Consider the following 17,031-nt stretch of genomic DNA (forward strand, 5'->3'; position numbering starts at 1 on the left):
CAGGTGGGTAGAGGACTTTGTGAAGTCAGCTTCTGTTTGCTCTTGCACTGGACTTTGAACAAAATGACCTTTTTGTCTCTGAGGTTGCAAGAGCAAAGGCCCTGGACAAGATGGGAAACAAGGAGCTGGAAGCATGAGGCAAGGAGGGGAGGGGGTTATTGCTGGTGCAGTCCCTGAGTGCAAAGGGCCAACAAGAGATGTTCCTTGCCTTCCAGTGCCAGACAAATAAGGGCAGAGGGGAAGCAATGAAAGGGAGCAAAAAGTGTGCTGAGCTTCGATCCGGGAGTTCTGGGTCTTCCTCTTGATTCTGCCACTAATTACCTCTGTGCCCTTTGGTAAGTTTCTTAGCCATCTAAACCTCCACTTCTGCCTTTCCTTCGCCTGTAATGTGAGATTGTGTGGCATGGCTAGGGGAGGGGAAATTTGCAAAGCACTCAGAGGAAGGGACCCTTGCGCTGAATCTTGAAGGAGAGATCAGCTTTGAATTAAGGGAGAGAAGATTGTGGGGTACAGGGAGAAACAGTGGGAGTAGCCCAGGGAATTTAGCAAACAGGTATGCGTAAGGCAATCAGCTGGCTGCTGCGTGGAAAATTGCTATGAATCAGCCCCTGCCCCACCGCGGAAGGCTTTACAGAGAGTGGGGGAATCTGAGCGGCAGAGCTTAGCGCTCGCTGAGCCTGCAGCTCCTCGTCCCAGGACCGGCTGTGGCCGAGCCGCAGGACTGACCAGCGGGTCACGCAGCCACTCATTCCCTGACCGGACCAGGAGAGTCGCCAAGAGGTAGTGCAAGGGCAGAGCTCCAGGGGCTTGAATTCAGCCCAATGAGGGACTAGAGTGGGAGGTGAGGGTCGTCCAAGGGAGGACCCGACATGAGGGAGGGAGAGGAAGCCCGCAAGTGCTCGTAAGTTTTAGGTTTTCGCGTTCAATGTTCAAACCTCGAGCTCGAGAGCAAGATTTAATTTTTCGCATTCTTAGCAGGGAGTGGAATCTGAGAAGGGTCTTTGCGCGCCGCGAGGCTTTGTTTAACTTCGTAGCTTCTGCGTTCTCTCAAGCCACATCCGGGCGGGACGCTCGTGGTGCACCCCTGCCAGAAGGCCGCGCTCTGCGGCGCGGTGGCAGCCAGAGGCCCAGGCAGAGGGCACAAGGTCCACGCCAGGCCGGGTCTTCTCTCTGTCCTCTTCCCCTTCCCTCCGCCGGCACCGAGCGCAGGGGGTGGGGGGTTGGGGGGGCAAGGGTGTGTGTGTCAAGGGCAGACAGCGGAGCTGCGGCTCCAGGAGGGAGAGACTGGGAGACCCGCTTAGACTCCTCTGCTCTCTGGAGCATTTAGGCCTGCGGAGGACTAGGGGCGCCCTTGCTTCACAGCTGTGGACAGCGGCAGTATGGCCCCGTGTCCTGGAGTTGGTGAAGTCCTATGGAAGTATCAAGGACTCTGCAGACTTGCGCGCTGTGTTTCTGCCGTGCTCTTAGATAAACAGGATGATAATAAATTACCCCAGTCGTGTTTTGGCTTGGAGATGCTCACCAACTTTCCCAAGGCCACTCAGCTGCCTAGTAACTAGGCAGGCCTCCTGATTCCTGGTCTAGGGTTTTTTGTTTTTGTTTTTGTTTTCACTGCATCATAGCTGAGAGGGTGGTCTAATTTTGAAGAGGCGATAGATAGACATTTAAAAAATATGGTTATTTTAATGTAGTTTTAAAATACCATTCTTAGAATGACAGCTACCTGAGAAAACATCTCCCACAGCCCCAATTCTCTATGACAGCCACTCAGACAGGATTTTGAAGAAGAAAACTGGCAGCAAACTGGATGCTTATTGGGGGGAGGATACGATCAAAGGAGATGAGAGGCAGGTGGGGGTGGGGAAACAAAGATGGGGAAAAGGTAGTTCTCAGCACAGAATCTGAGAAGAACTTTACACTAGACGGTTCCTTCCTCGGGGTCTGTTCAGATAGTGTGAGGGAGTGTCTCCATTGGTCTTTTCTGTCTCATGCCCACTCTGTAGAAGCCCCAGCTGTGGTCTGCAGGTACAAATGCTTGATGGCAGAGTCTTATTTCTCTCCTTCTCTCTGTTGTAGCGAATACATTCCGTGTGTGTCTGTGTGTCTAAAAATACATATGTGAAAGAGCTTGAGGGTGTGTGTGTGCATGGATGTCTATGAGAGTGAATGCATGTGTTTGAAAGGGAGTGTGTCCTAAAGAGGGGGGCTTGGGGTGACAGGGGAGTTGAGAAGATGGGAAAAATGAATCAAAGTTTACTGAAAACCTGCAGCTGAGTAAGGGTCTTCCTAGTGCTAGTGGACCTGAGGAAATAGTCAATTCTTAATATTCTTTAAAGGAAAAAGGGAGAGGAAATCTATTTAAAACAGTGTAGGGAAGAATGATATTAGACCCATGGGCCTTTCTTGACAGGCCTACAGGGTCTTAACATTTATGAGATCTCCAACTAGCCTGCAAGATCCCAAGGGCAGAAACTGGGGCTTTCCACTCCAGATGACTCCCCACTGTCTTCTCCCACACCTAGCATGGATGGCTTGCACACTGTGTTGTGGAAGCCAAAGGTGGGGCCTAAATCCTTTTTGTGGGCCAGTTCATTTTTTCTACATTTCATAGCCGTGACTAACCCCTGTGCCCCCTCCACGCAGAGTTGTCTTGCATCTCTGATCACTAAAAGACGCAGTGAAGAAACAGTTTAACTCATCCCCTCTAAAAGGGTGCCTCCTGCTGACTGAGAGTGAGTACCCATATTTGCCTTCAAAGGAGGGTGCAAGGGAGGGACACTGTCTGCCTCATTCCAGATAGTGACACTTCTGCTCAGTCTTACTCTCAGATTTTACTTCCAGCTATTTTGGAGGACAACTCCTCACCTCGGTACAGCACTGTGTCTTTTGGAAGATTATTTCCTTCTGCCCTGTCTTTTATTTAATCTTTACCGCAGTCACAGCTAATAATTATGATGATTCTTATTTTGTAAGGTGATGGAACTTGAGGCTCAGAAGCACGAGATAATTTGCTACAGGTCACTTGGTTAGTGAGTGTGTGAACTTACATGTGGCGAGGCTGGGATTTGAACCCAAGTTCCAGTCTATATCTCAGGACCTTTCCAGGATGGCATCCTCTCAGCTCAGGGGGTACGCCAGTGTGAGGGATGTGGTGGGAGGAACACAGAGGACCTTTGGTTCCCTTTCCCTCTATCTACTCCTTTCCTCTATGTTTCATAATAGTCTTTTTCTGAGCCAGCTCTCTGATCATCATCATCATCATTTTATTTACTTATCATAGCCAAAAATCAGTCGATCAACTGATCTTTCTAATCTATCTCTACTCTCATTTCCCAAGAATAGTGTGAATAAATAAGACCTTAGAAATCTAGCTGCGTTCTTAGGAAAGAATGTAGTCACAGTTCGGACTGTTCCAGTTCTGGGCAGCAGACGAACAACCAAGAAATACCATGATTTGGTGGGAAAGGCAAGACCTGGCCTGAGGATAGGTAGGGACAGTTGGTTCCCAGATGGGATTTTTCCATAGCTTTTTCGTGCAACTTCACGCAAGTCACAACCTCTCCTGAGCCCAGTTTGTTGTTATCTATAAAATGGGGAAACATAATACCCCACCTCCCTCCTTTCCAGAGGTTGTTGTGAGAATAAAATAGCATGATTCATTTATCCATGAATCACGAGTAGCTGTTTCTGTTTTAATTACAAGACTTTTATGTTCTTTCAAATCTCTCAAAGTTCATAATCTTATGATTCACCTAAGGAACACTTGTTGCACACCTACTGTGTGATAGGGCCCAGAGATAATGGGCATATTGAAAGCTTTTGAGAAAATGAAAACACGAGGCAATTAGACATTTAAACGCAGGTTGCCTCCTATTGATGGATCATTTTATGTTTTACTTTTTTGGCCATGACATACAAGAAGCAGCAACCGAAAGGGGAAAACAGTGACATGGCTTGTGATGCCAGCACTAATATGCGCTCTGACACATCCTGCAGATAATAGTGAGAATACCTCTAGTTCCTTGCATTTGGTGTCGCATCACCGTGTTTACACTATCCTTTGGGATATTTGTAGCATAAACATTGCCTTTCACCATCCTGGGCTGTAGTTGTTTCTTTAGCCAATAACGTTTTAAAAAGGGCATCCCACATTCTATAGAATGATGACTGTACTGTTTTTTACAAAGAGACTGTAATTTGTGGTGGTTGTCTGCCTTCAGAGGTGACTTCCCCTGGCTTATGGAATCAAACTTTGATTATGGGTCCATTCTTTTGATATGGGTAGTTAACCATGTGTTATTTGGCAACTATTAAGAGTAAGGGTTAGGGTTAGTTAGGTAGGTAGGTAGTTAGTCCTAGTAAGGGTGGATGGAGCAGTGGAGAAAGCTCTAGGACTGAGAAGAGGTAGGTCCTTGTCTAGATTCCTGTGTCAGATTGCTGTGTGGCTTTGGGAAAATTCCTGTCCCTCTCTGAACATCAGTTTTCTGAACTGTGGAATGGAAGCTTTGGACTAGGTGATGGCTAAGGTCCTTTTTCTCTCTGATCCAGTCTAATATACTAAGCAGTTCCTGAAAATTCCTTTTTTCTTCTTCTGAAGCCAGAGCTTTTCTCAATATATTTTAACAGACTACCTCCAGTTTATGAGCTTCTGCTATGGCATGATGGGCTGACTCTATGTATTGAAGAACACTGTCCCAAAATTTAATTATCCTGGATAATCACTGCATAGGATAAAATGAGCCATTTTGTTCATCACAACTGCAGCCTTTGCTGAAATGGAGGTTATAGGATAACAACTTAAAGACTAACTCATTAATGCTCAGGGATGGAGGGACTGTGCCAGCAGACCAAAGTGGTGCCCAAATGTTTTCATCTAAAAACCTGTATCTCTTTCGCATGTTGCGATATATTAATGGGGATGTCTTTATCCATTGTCACTGCCTGTGGACATTTGAATAACCCAGACGCAATGCCTGTCTCATCCACTATTGATTCCTTAAACTCTGAGGAGCAATCAGAGGTTTGGAGCAAAATTCTGATGGTGCCATAAAGTGTCTACTTTATAAGGATTCAAATGATGGCATCAGTGCAGTCCCTGCTTTTATTCTCATAGGTGTTTATTAGTGAGCACTATGCCGCCCCCAACTATTTGATGGCAGCAATGGAGTAAATTAGTCCTCCAAAATGTGAGGGCTGTGGATTTATGCTTCCCTGAAAGCATTTCTGTCCTCACAATGTCAAAGTGGGTGACCTTTCTGACGTTAATTTGTTTCTCCATCTGTGCTATGTGTTTCAAGAGGATGTGAGGAACAGGCTTGATGCCACTTATGTGTGTTTCTCCTTTTTGTATTGTTGGAGACTTGCTCTGGGTGTCCCTCTGCTCTTTGTTCAAACTCTCTCCTTTGGCATCTGCTAATATCCTAGCCCTTTGACTGATCTAAATATAATTATGCCTTCTTTTGCCAGTGACAATGTAAAATTGGATGTTTGAAAGAAAAATAAATTTTGAGACATATAGGCACTTTACTAACCTGAATAATAGCATTTGAAAAATGGACCTATGCAGTTAGTTTTCCAAAATTTTGTAAGATAGTCGTTTTTTTTTTTTTTTTTGAAGACTTGCCCCTCATGCCATTGAGGATTGAAGAAGAAAGATCTATTCCCAACAGTCTCCCAAGATCTCTTTACCTGTTTTAATTTAATCCAAATTTAGTAGCGCTTGAACAGAGTAGGATGTACTCATTGATGCAAATTCTAATTTTATGTAATTACTTTTGATACCTGATATTTTCTGGTAAACTCAGGCCCTTTGCAAATAATCTTCAAGAGCAACATGTTTATTAAAAACCAATGCTAAATATCACACATATATTATTCATTTAATTCTCACACAACTGCTGAAATGGGTATTGTATCATTTCCCCACTTTATAGAGGAAGTCATTGAGGCTCAGAGAATTCAACTGATTTTCTTAAGGTCACACAGCTAAGAAATTGTAAAGCTCTGCTTTGCACTTAGCTCTAACTCCGGGGGCCACTACAGATATTTGTCTAAGGATATTGTTTTTGCAAATGTTTTGAATTCTAGGCTGAAATTTAGAGCCCTGCTTTCCCCCTTCCTTCTGTATTTTTGGATGTCATGGTCACTTCAAGCCAGCCCCATGACATGCTGAAGGGGGAAGGGGAAGACACTTTGGAGCCAGAGAGATTTCTTGGCACTTTGTTCCCTGTGAGGAGCTTGGAAAACCAAGTCCAAGGACAAGTATTCAGATCTCAAGAACCTGCTATGTACCTCTGTCTCTTGGTGGTGTTGAAGCCTGCTTACTTGTCCTCCTCCCCACCCTTTCCATCTGCTTCCTGTCTGGGCACACTGGCCTCGCTAACTCTGCTTCTGTCTTGTATTCTCCTGGTGCCTTGGGAGACTTGAAGGCAAGCAAGACAGTGTCAATTTTACTGGCAAAACTGCAGCATATGATTGCTCTTAAGTTTAGCCCTCTATCTTTGAGCGGGAGGCAATGACAAACGGTTTATTCTAAGGCCTTTGATTTCCTTTGTAATTGTAAGCATCCAGGCTGACTCATCTCTCAAAGGCTTCTCTCTCTCTCTCTCTCTCTCTTGGCTGGTGTTGTTTTGAGGTTTTCTTGTTTGTTCTTACCTTATTTTGGGGGGAGAGAGGGATTGATTTTCATCTTGATTTTTGGGTTAAAGAACCAGCCTACTCTTTGGATGACCAGATCTGGGAAGCCTTAGAAGAAGTAGCTGAAGCTCCAAAGCAGGTACAAAAATGTCTGAATTGGGGCAAGGGGAAAAGGGGGAAAGGGAGGAAAGGGAAGAAAGGGGGAAAAGGGGGGGGGAGGAATGGGGGAAAAGGGGTAAGGGGAAAAGGGGGGAAGGGAGGAAAGGAGGAAAGAGGAGAAGGGAGGAAGGGGGGAAAGGGGGAAAAAGGGAGTAATGTCAGAAAAATTCAGTCAGAGCGAGGTTGTATGTGTCAGGATGAGACCCTGGGCTAATAGGTTCTGGACCTGCTAGAGATTCAGTCTGGGACTGAGGTGGGTGCTGTGCCGTCTCTTTGGTTAAAATGATCATTTTTGTGGATACAGTTTGGCGGTTGGGCTTAGGCATTCACCTTGGGTCCAGGGGATGGTGCTTTGCAGTTGAAGTAGCTTTAAAAAAAATCCATGCTAAGGATGTTCCTCCTAACTCAGTTCTGAAGCCATAGAAAGACTCCTTGTCTTTTCTCATACTGCACTTCAGTTATCTGGCAGGAATTTATTATTGACATGCATGACTTTGGCCATTAAGGAAAGTGGGCAAAAGAGAATTTTGGAAACAGAAGAGGGGTAGGATTTTTGTGGGTCTGTAGGTTTGTGTGTTTCTTTTGAACAGAGCTCATTTATTAGATTATTGGATGACAAAGTCATCCCTACTTTTCTCTGTTAAAGCCGCATTCCCTGCTCTTTGGAATTTAAGGTTTCCCCCAACTCAATTATAATATATAGAATATTACCATAAAACTCCATGGCAAACGGGAGCTCAGAAAAAAAGATGGCATGTGACCACTTCCTTTCTTGTCAAAAGGTCTAATTCCCCCAAATTATCTTCCCTGTCAAGAACCAGCACCCATTCACTCACCCAAACCATAACCTTTGGAGCTGTTCCAAATTCTTTTCTTTTTATTACAGTTTCCCTAAGTTCCTCAATTCTACCCATAAAATCCATCCCCTGCCCCAGCCCAGTGACAGTGACTTGTATCAGCATCCCTTTGCGTCTTGGCTGATCTACCTACTTCAGACTCTCTACCCAAACCAGGCTTTTCACTGCTCCCTGTGCTTTTTCCAACTGCAGCGCTGACTCTGTCACTCCCCAGTGAAAACCCTGCAGTAGTTCCCTACTGCCTTCAGGAGAAGGTCCAGCTCCACAACATGGCTTAAGGGCCATGCCTGAGCTCATCCCTGCCTAAGCAGATTTATCTCCTTCCACACCCTTTAGACAGCTTTAAGAATGTAAAACCTCTCTCCCGTGTCTCTGCCTTTGCCCAAGCTGATCTCTTTCTGGACGTTCCTCCCCCCCACCCCATCCCTGTCTCCAGGCAGACTTAAATGTCTCCTCCTTTCTGTTCTCACAGTACTTTGTTTATATCTTGGCCACTGACTTATCACAAAGTTTGGTAAATTAAATTGTTGCCACCCTGTGTGTCTCCTTCACTGCACTGTTAGATCTTTTATGAAAAGAGTAGTATTATCTTGCTCATAGTTGAATCTTTAGTGCCTGGCACAAAGTGGGCAGTTCATATAGATTTTTAAAAAATGAATGAATGAAAGAACAAGTGAGTAAAGGAGGCCAGGATGTGCAGGAAAGAATGCTGTATGGGGTCTAGGGAGATCCCCACTGGGGGATCCTAGGTAGCCTGGGAGCAGTCTGAGATAGTGGAAACCATGGAGAAGGGACACATAAAACAAGTTTGCCAATACACTAAGACAAACTTCGGTCTGATCACCAAACCTGTAGTAGGGAGTCCCTCTAGAAATGGCCTCAAAACGATGCTTGTTTGTTTTGGTACAAACTGATGTTTTGTTCATGAAAAAAAAAATCATATAATCAAGTTGTACAATTTTTGGTAAATAGAAAAAAGGCAAAAGGCAAACAAAATCTTACCACTTAATACGGATGCTGTTCTTACTGGGGTGCATTTCTTTCAATCTTTTATTTTTATGCATGTTTTTCTTCACATGGTTGTAATCATACAATTCTATATTTTGTATTTGCTGTTTAGAAGCTCTTTGTAAGCCTCACTTTAATGATTACATAATTTTCCAGACTGTGGTCATTCCATAATTTATATAACTAGTCTTGTTGCTGGCCTAGCTTTTCCCCCTTACATGTTTTCTTGTTATGGCTCATGTACATATAGTTTTTACTGTCCAAAGTAAGATTTCATTAGGATAGATTCCTAGAAGGGAATTACTGGGTCAAAGGGCCTGGGGATGATGTTTGGCTCCATACTTATGTGTCCAGTTTGCTTTCTGGAAGAGCTGTGCAGATTTTCAGTGCTCCTAACCTAGATGGATGTGCCCATTTCATCCAACCTGGCCAGCATAGAATAGTATCATTAAAAAATAAAAATGAACTCCATCACTGTTCTAATTAATTGATGGAAAATATTACCTTATTCTTGTCTCAGTGTACATTTTAAAATTGTGAATAAGGTTGGTTGATTTTCTTTCTAATCTTTTTTTTCCTTCTTTTTTTCTTTTTTTCCTTTTCTTTCTTTTGTTTTTCGTTTGTTTTCTGGTGGGTTTTTGTTTTTGTTTTTGTTTTTGTTTTGGTTTTTTGCCTAATTAGGTTTTCTCTTTTCTGGACTGTCGGTTCAGGGCTGATTTTTTTTTAAGCTTTTTTTTTTTTTTTTTTTTTTTTTTTTTTGCCTTTTTTTTTTTTTTGTTTTTTTTTTTTTTTTTTTAAATAAGCAACCAGAGGCAGCTCTCCTTGAGGGTGAAGCCGCCTCCCAGTCTTCCCTCCCCCTTTGCCACCCTCTCCACCCCCTACAGTTCCTTCCACCAGGTCCAGTGACAATTGGATGATGCAGCCTTGATAATCATCCGATTCCAGAATGGGTGGCTGCATTCCTTTTCTGAAGGCAGCAAGGACACTGTGTCCCAGAATTATGCCCCCTTTGCTGTTATTGTCCGCTTTCATTTTTTTAGTGAACGTCCTGGGAGGAGCCCCAGGACACAATCCGGACCGCAGGACGAAGATGATATCAATACACAGTCTGTCGGAGCTGGAGCGTCTGAAGCTGCAAGAGACTGCTTACCACGAACTCGTGGCCAGACATTTCCTCTCTGAATTCAAACCTGACAGAGGTGAGCCGGCCCCGAGCGTGGCGTCCCCGCCTTCGGGCGAGCGGACCCCCGGGCGAGACGGGCAGAGTCTGGGGTCCACGAGGGTGGGAGGGGCTCCCGCTCCCGTCCCCGGGCGCCCAGACAACCGAGGAAGCGGGAGTTGAAAGGTGTTCGAATAGTGGGAGAGATCAAGATTAGCTGAGTTGGGTCGAAGCCTGGGGGGCTTGAGGGGCTGTCAGACAGCCAGGTGGACAGAGCGCAGGTGAAGAGACTGACGCACCAGGTGCGGTGCGCGAAAGAGTCAGAGGGAGGCGGTGGCGCAGAGGGACACTCTGGAAGGGACCAATACGCACAGAGACCGCGCGCTCGAGAGACGGCGAGTTCAGGGAGATACCGAGACAGTGGGAGAGACAAGCGCCAATCCGGGCTCAGAGCGGGAGGGCTGTGCGGGCGCGGGAGCGTGGCAGGAGGTGCGCTTCGAGCGCTGCGCACCTCGGCCCGCTGCGGGGGAGCGAGCGGGACAAAGCCCTGGATGGGGTCCGAGCGTGTGTTGGGGGGTCAGGGGTACTCGCGGACTCGGTGGCCCAGAGGAGGTGGGAGGAGGCGCGCGGGCCCAGGGGCCCCCCTGCGGCAGTGAAAGGGCGGGGGCGTGGGCTCGCCAGGCGCGCGCAGCGGGAGCGGCCTGAGGGCGCCAGGAGAGCGTCAAGGAGACCCCGCTGCAGGGGTCTGAGCGCCGCGATGGCGCAAGTCGCGGTTTCTCGGGCTGCGGCTCCTGAAGCCGACGGCAGCCGGGGCTTGAGCGCGCCTGCGGGAACTTGGAGACCCCTACTTGCTGCCGCGCCGCAGGTGGAGTCCCTCCCCTAGCCTGTTGCACTGTTCCGGCGCCTCAGAGCCCGCAGTTGATGCCTGAAGCCTAGTGTGGAGCTACTGCCGTGCTCGACACGGTGTGCGGTGCGCACGCGGCGCCTCCAGTCGTCTGATCCGGTTAAATTCTTAGAGACTCAGGTGTGATAGATAGGCTTGTTCCCGTTGTCAGACGGGGAAACTGAGGTTGGGAGAAAGCACAACACTTTGAGCGTGCTGGATCAGACTGTTTGCCATCCTCCTCCCTGCAGATCAATACATTGAGATGTTTTCGACACTTATTAAATCCTTTTTGTGTGAGCGTGCGTGTCTTTTCTTTTTCTCTTTCCATAGCTCTACCTATTGACCGTCCAAACACCTTTGAGAAGTGGTTTCTGATTCTGAGAGGACAGCAGAGGGGTGAGGGGCTTTCTTACTTCTCTTAGGAACTAAATGGGCTGGTGACACCCCCCCCCCATATTGTGTCCCTAGCTACTGGAGGCTGGGCGGTGCCCACTGCGGCTGGGGGCTCACCCCCCCAACCCCCTAGGGGATGATTTCAGGAAATGGCGCACTAGCTACAGGCACGCAGCGGTCCTAGCTGATCTGCCTAAGCCTTCCCGGTGCACCCACTCCAGATCGCCCAGAAGAAACTGCCCTCATTGTTTCGAGGCTGTCACCTCCTGGCAGGACTTAAGGCAGGGACCTTGAGCTCCGTCGGGGTAGTTTGAGTGGAGCTGAGTCCTTCCGCCACACCGCTGCAGGGTTTTTTTGGTCGCTCCCCGGGGAGGGGCGCTGTGGGTCTGGAGGGGTGGGGTTGGCGGCGGGCGGTTGCTTAGAAGTGTGGGTGCCACAGCCCCTGCAGTTCCTCCATATTTAAGCGCTGCGGAGCGTTGACGTTTCTCATTCTTTCTCTCACTGGCTTCCCAGTCGTATCACTGAAGACATTTGGCATTCGTCTGGAAGAGGTGCTGGTGAATGAGCTTACCCGCCGCAAGCATCTTGAACTAACAGCCGCGATGCAGATTGAAGAATCCACCGGTCAGGCTGCGGGCCGTCGTCGGGGAAATGTGGTGCAAAGGATGTTTGGCCGCATCAGGCGCTTTTTCAGTCGCAGGCGGGATGAGCCCTCCTTGCCCCGGGAGTTTACTCGCCGTGGGCGTCGAGTGAGTTAAAGGTTCAGGCAGTGGTTCAGGCGGTGGCCCTGAGGCATCCAGAGATGCGGTTGGGGGGGGGGGCGGCAGGAGTATCAAGACCTGTGTCCTCAGAGGAAGGGGGGAGATGAACGGAACATGTTGGAGGGGTGTAATTGGCTTGCCACGGAGGGACTGCCTCCTGTTATGAATGTAACGCAATCCTCTGGGAGGTCTGAAGGGACCCTCCTGCCCCCCCTCCCCCATTTTTAAGATAGTCTGGGTCTCTCCACAGGGTGCAGTATCTGTGGACAGCCTGGCTGAACTGGAGGACGGGGCTCTGCTGCTGCAGACCCTGCAACTTTCCAAGATTTCCTTTCCAATCGGCCAGCGACTTCTGGGATCCAAAAGGAAGATGAGCCTCAATCCGATTGCTAAACAAATCCCCCAGGTTGTTGAGGCTTGCTGCAGCTTCATTGAAAAACATGGTAAGGGGACCTGGAAATGATGTCTAAATCAAGGTAGGCAATTAAAGGGAAAGAATGGTGTTCTAGAAAAGGGGAGAGAAAAGAGGTCATGTGGTCAAGGATGGGAACATTCCCCTGCCCCCAGTTGGTGTTGGGATTCAGCTGGGGAAAGGGGAAATGCGGTGGGGAAGGGGGCCAGAGATACTTAGCATCCCTTGGTCTTTTCTTTCAGGTTTAAGCACGGTGGGGATTTTCACCCTGGAATACTCAGAGGAGAGAGTGCGTGAGGTAAATTGGTTATGTTTATACTTACGTTCCCTGACTGAGGGAAAGCAGGTGGGGGTGTGTGTGGGGTTCTCCTCCCCCACAGACCTGGGGGAGTTTCATGCTTGGGGTGTGTGTTGGGGGCCAATGAAAATCTTCTTTCTAGCCCCTGAGGGTCACCATATTGCCAGCTACTTCCACTGAAGCTTGAGGCAGGAGGTGGCCTGTGGTGGGCAAGGCAGAGGATCCATGTATTCTCTCCCCTTTTCCTAGCTCCGTGAAGAATTTGATCAAGGGCTTGACGTCGTGTTGGATGACACTCAGAACGTACATGATGTGGCTGCACTCCTCAAGGAGTTTTTCCGTGACATGAAGGACTCTCTGCTGCCAGATGATCTGTATATGTCCTTCCTTCTGACAGCAAGTAAGTCTTCTGCTTTCCCTTTTCAGGCAAGCAAAGTAAGTAGTATGGGGGTGTGGAGGTCTTGGGACAAGAGCTCTCGCTGCAGGACCCCAAAGAACTAAAACAGAATAAACATCAGAAGATGAAAACACCTATCCAGTTTGCTTTTCTTGTATCTCTTAATATTCCATTGTAAGTCTATTGTTTGGAAATTTCTCTAGAGCTTCTTGAAGCTTTGTCTGCCTCTCAGGGCAAAGAAGAACCTAGGTTCTATAGAAGGGGTCTGATTTTGATGGGATCACTTTCTTGCTTTTAGGGTTCTTGAGCTCAAATACTTTGGGAATGAGCAAAGACAAGATGCCTGGGTTCTTTCTCCATAGCTTTCCTTAGTTTTCAAGCATCATCACATCTCTCTTGATACCAGGTTGCTGCCAAGGTTAGCCCCCTGAGCCAGCCCTTGTTTTCCTTCTTCTAGCTCTAAAGCCACAGGATCAGCTTTCTGCCCTGCAACTGCTGGTTTACCTGATGCCACCTTGCCATAGTGACACCCTGGAGCGTCTGCTGAAGGCCCTGCATAAAATCACTGAGAATTGCGAGGACTCTATTGGCATTGATGGACAATTGGTAAAAACAAAACAAAACAAACAACAACAAAAAACGGCTCTGGAAAAGAGTTATGAGAGTAGTAGGGGACATGTGTGGGAGTATATGAGAGACAGAGACACACAGTAGGAGAGGGAAACAAGAACAAAAAGAGACATTTATAATTTTGTCATTTCCATCAGCACCTCGGAGTTGAGCACTTTTGTTTTCCTTTTCATAGGTTTCAGGCAACCGTATGACTTCTACCAATTTGGCTCTGGTGTTTGGATCTGCTCTGCTGAAGAAGGGAAAATTTGCCAAGAGAGAGTCCAGGAAGACAAGACTGGGGATTGACCACTATGTTGCTTCTGTCAATGTGGTCCGTGCCATGATTGATAACTGGGATATCCTCTTCCAGGTAAATGGAACCTCTGGACAAACTTACTTCACAGCTTTCTCTCTCCTATTCGCGAGGCAAAGGAGAGATGTACATGCATCCCTGATGGTAGCCAAAGCAGGCAGCCACCAAATTTTCCAGAAATTCCTCCTGCATTAGATGGTTATGGCTCCTTCAGTCCTGGGTACCTGATAGAGATGAGTCTACATTTAAAATGTCATATAATAAAGGCTAACATTGCTCATTTTACCCTCAGGTGCCTCCCCATATTCAGAAGCAGGTTGCTAAGCGCGTGTGGAAATCCAGTCCTGAAGCCTTGGATTTTATCAGACGCAGGAATTTGAGGAAGATCCAGTGAGTGTTTTGTCGGTTTGTTTAAGCTTAGCCTGAAGCAGCATTGCCTGTGGGGGTTCTAATCCCAGACCACCATCGTGTTAGACAATCTAAGTAAAAAAAACTGACTTGCTTTTTAAAATTCATTCCCATCCAGGAGTGCACGCATAAAGATGGAAGAGGATGCCTTACTATCTGATCCAGTGGAAAATTCTGCTGAAGTCCGGGCTGCTGTCCTTGCTCAGAGCAAGCCCTTTGATGAAGGTCAGTTCCCTGCTGGAGGTCAGGCCCTTGGTGAAGGTCAGTCCCTTGGTGAAGGTCAGGCCCTTCCTGAAGGCCAGGTCCTTGCTGAATATGAGCTCCTTGGGGAAGGTGAGTCCTCTGAGGAAGATGTGTCAGTCCATGAAGAGCTAGTATTTGAGTATCTCAATCAAGGAGTAGCCTTTGGGGAAGTTCAAGGTCTCGAGATCCCAAATGACCTTGAGATTCAAGGCCCACATCTTGAAGGCATCCCAGAGCTTGATGAAGAAGATGATGATCACAATGACAGTGATGACAATGATGATGATGATGATGATGATGATGATACCCTGAATTTTGATGATCTTCCTCCCCTTGAAGATATTTTAGACCCTGATGATGAAGTTCCTGAACTCATTGAAATACCAGACTTTGAAGAAATACCATATTTTGATATGGTCCCAGACCCCGAAGGAGCCCCAGATATGCAAGAAATCCCAAATCTTGGAGAAAACCCAAACTCTGACTTTGAAGAAGGACCAAATTTTGAAGATAACCAAAATCTTGACCTCACACAAATTCCTTATCTCCATGTAATCCCAAACAATGAAGTCCCAGACACCTGTGTAATCACAGACCACACAGATGCTTCAGGTAATGATGAAAACCCAGATTCTGAAGAAGATCCCAATCTTGAAGAGGTCTCAGCTCTTGACGAAATCCCAAATGATGAATCCTCAAATGCTGAAGAAATTCCAGACCATGAAGAAACCCCAGAGCTCAATGAGATTTCAGATTCTGATGAAAACCTTGATTTTGAAGAAGTCCCAGCTCTTCACATGGTGCCAAGCCCCGAAGAAGCCCCTGGGGGTCATGAAATCCTAAATCATGAAGAATCCCTGGAGAGTAATGGACTCTCAGACTCTGAAGAAGATCCCCACCTTGAAGAGGTGCCAACTCTTGATGGAGTTCCAAATGATGAAGAAACCTCAGTTACTGAAGAAATTCCACATCAGGAAGAAACTCCAGAAGTCAATGGAATTGCAGGCTCTGAAGAAGACTCCAGCTCTGAAGAGGTCCCAGCTTTCCATGTGGTAACAAGCCCTGAAGATGTGTCTGATTTTGATGAAATTCAAGACCAAGAAGAATCTTCAGATGTGAGTGAGGTCCCAAACAGTGAAGAAGCCTCAGATGCTGAAGAAATCCCAGAACACAAAGAAGCCTCTGATGTCAGTGGAATCCAAAGCTCTAAAGAAAGCCTCAATCTTGAAAAAGACTTAGTTCTTACTGTGGTTCTAGAACCTGAGGATGCTCGAGTTCACAACAAAATTTCCAGTTCTCTGAAAGACAAAGCCAACACCTTTGAAGAGGATGAAGTTAGCAATTTGGTTCCAGAACCTGAAGAAATGTCCATTCTCAGCACAATTCCAGACCCTCAGCCAGACCTGGCCGTCAGTCTTGCAGAAATCATGAATGTGGAAGCTGTCCCGATGCCTAATGATCTTGGTTCCAAAGAATTTTGGAGTCCAAAGGCAATCCATAAAGAAGATGCAGATGTTACATTTCCTGTAGATACAACCCTCCTTAAAAACAAGTCTTGGCCTGGCCAAGTCATGAACCACAAGTCCTCCCCAGAGTCATTGATGACTGACACCTGTTTTCTCCCCTCCATGAAGTGCTGTAAACTTCCAGCTCCAACTTTGTTACTCATTTGCTTAGTGAAATTAGTCAGGCTGCTTATAGGGTGGTGGTGGTTGTTAGGAGGCCACCCTCTTCCCCACCTTCCTGGTGGTGGTGTCCGTTTGCTCTGAGCACAGGGTATCTGTCTCACTCTTTCTGTTCTCTAACTCAGCCCTACCCCCAACACCTTCCACAGTGGGCCTAGATTTAGAGATCTATATTCTACTGTTAGGCTGCAGTTTCCTTAACATGTCAAATGGGGATACTCACTCCTATCCTAACTTCTTGCCTTGTATTGTATTTGAAGGGCTAAATTAGGTCTTAGTCTTTTGGGTGCTGTGCAAAATATAAAGTCTAGAAACATAAGGAGTTAACATTGTTACTATTTTCCAGGTTCCTCTGAGGAGCCAGCTGTGCCTCCCGGCACTGCCCGTTCCCATGACGATGAGGAAGGAGCGGGTAACCCCCCCATTCCAGAGCAAGACCGCCCATTGCTCCGTGTGCCCTGGGAAAAGGAGGCCAAAACTGGCATCGGCTACTTCTTTCCTTAGATGTTTTTCCTTCTATAAGGTGCCAGACAGGGGAAAAGGGTGGGGGTAGACCTGGGATGTCACAGGAAACATTGAGGAGAATGTTGAAGGTAAAGATCTGAGGGTAAGAAGGATTTCCACCTGATGCTCGGGTCAGGCTGAGAATTCCAAACACACTGCCAGCCTCTTCACTGGGGATGTTTGGTCCCTTTAGCCAGCAAAAGCAGCAATGTTTCCGTGTCATGCCCAGGCTCCCTGGTGCTACCTTGCCTTTCTCTTTTACCCCTGATCTTGGCTTTTCCACAGTGCAGCCCTTCCTTT

At 47.1% G+C, this 17,031-nt stretch overlaps 1 protein-coding gene across 2 annotated transcripts in view; it reads left to right on the plus strand.

Annotated features, from left to right (window-relative positions):
* Positions 1–16,731, plus strand: part of LOC111157303 (Rho GTPase activating protein 36) — a 30,089-nt gene extending 13,358 nt beyond the window's left edge. Inside the window, exons 2-12 of one of the 2 annotated variants that reach the window (XM_022518610.1) lie at positions 9,701–9,859; positions 11,036–11,101; positions 11,612–11,847; positions 12,110–12,302; positions 12,514–12,569; positions 12,819–12,969; positions 13,424–13,572; positions 13,772–13,948; positions 14,184–14,281; positions 14,418–14,524; positions 16,574–16,731. In XM_022518610.1, the coding sequence (XP_022374318.1) occupies positions 9,701–9,859; positions 11,036–11,101; positions 11,612–11,847; positions 12,110–12,302; positions 12,514–12,569; positions 12,819–12,969; positions 13,424–13,572; positions 13,772–13,948; positions 14,184–14,281; positions 14,418–14,524; positions 16,574–16,731 (1,550 nt within the window). Of the gene's footprint in view, positions 1–9,606; positions 9,860–11,035; positions 11,102–11,611; positions 11,848–12,109; positions 12,303–12,513; positions 12,570–12,818; positions 12,970–13,423; positions 13,573–13,771; positions 13,949–14,183; positions 14,282–14,417; positions 14,525–16,573 lie in introns of those variants that run through there. The other variant, XM_022518609.1, reaches the window with a different exon arrangement.
* The last annotated feature ends 300 nt before the right edge of the window (positions 16,732–17,031 follow it).

Source organism: Enhydra lutris, unplaced genomic scaffold, assembly GCF_002288905.1.
Source record: "Enhydra lutris kenyoni isolate GAN:26980312 unplaced genomic scaffold, ASM228890v2 scaffoldscaffold53, whole genome shotgun sequence".
Taxonomy (NCBI): Eukaryota; Metazoa; Chordata; class Mammalia; order Carnivora; family Mustelidae; genus Enhydra; species Enhydra lutris.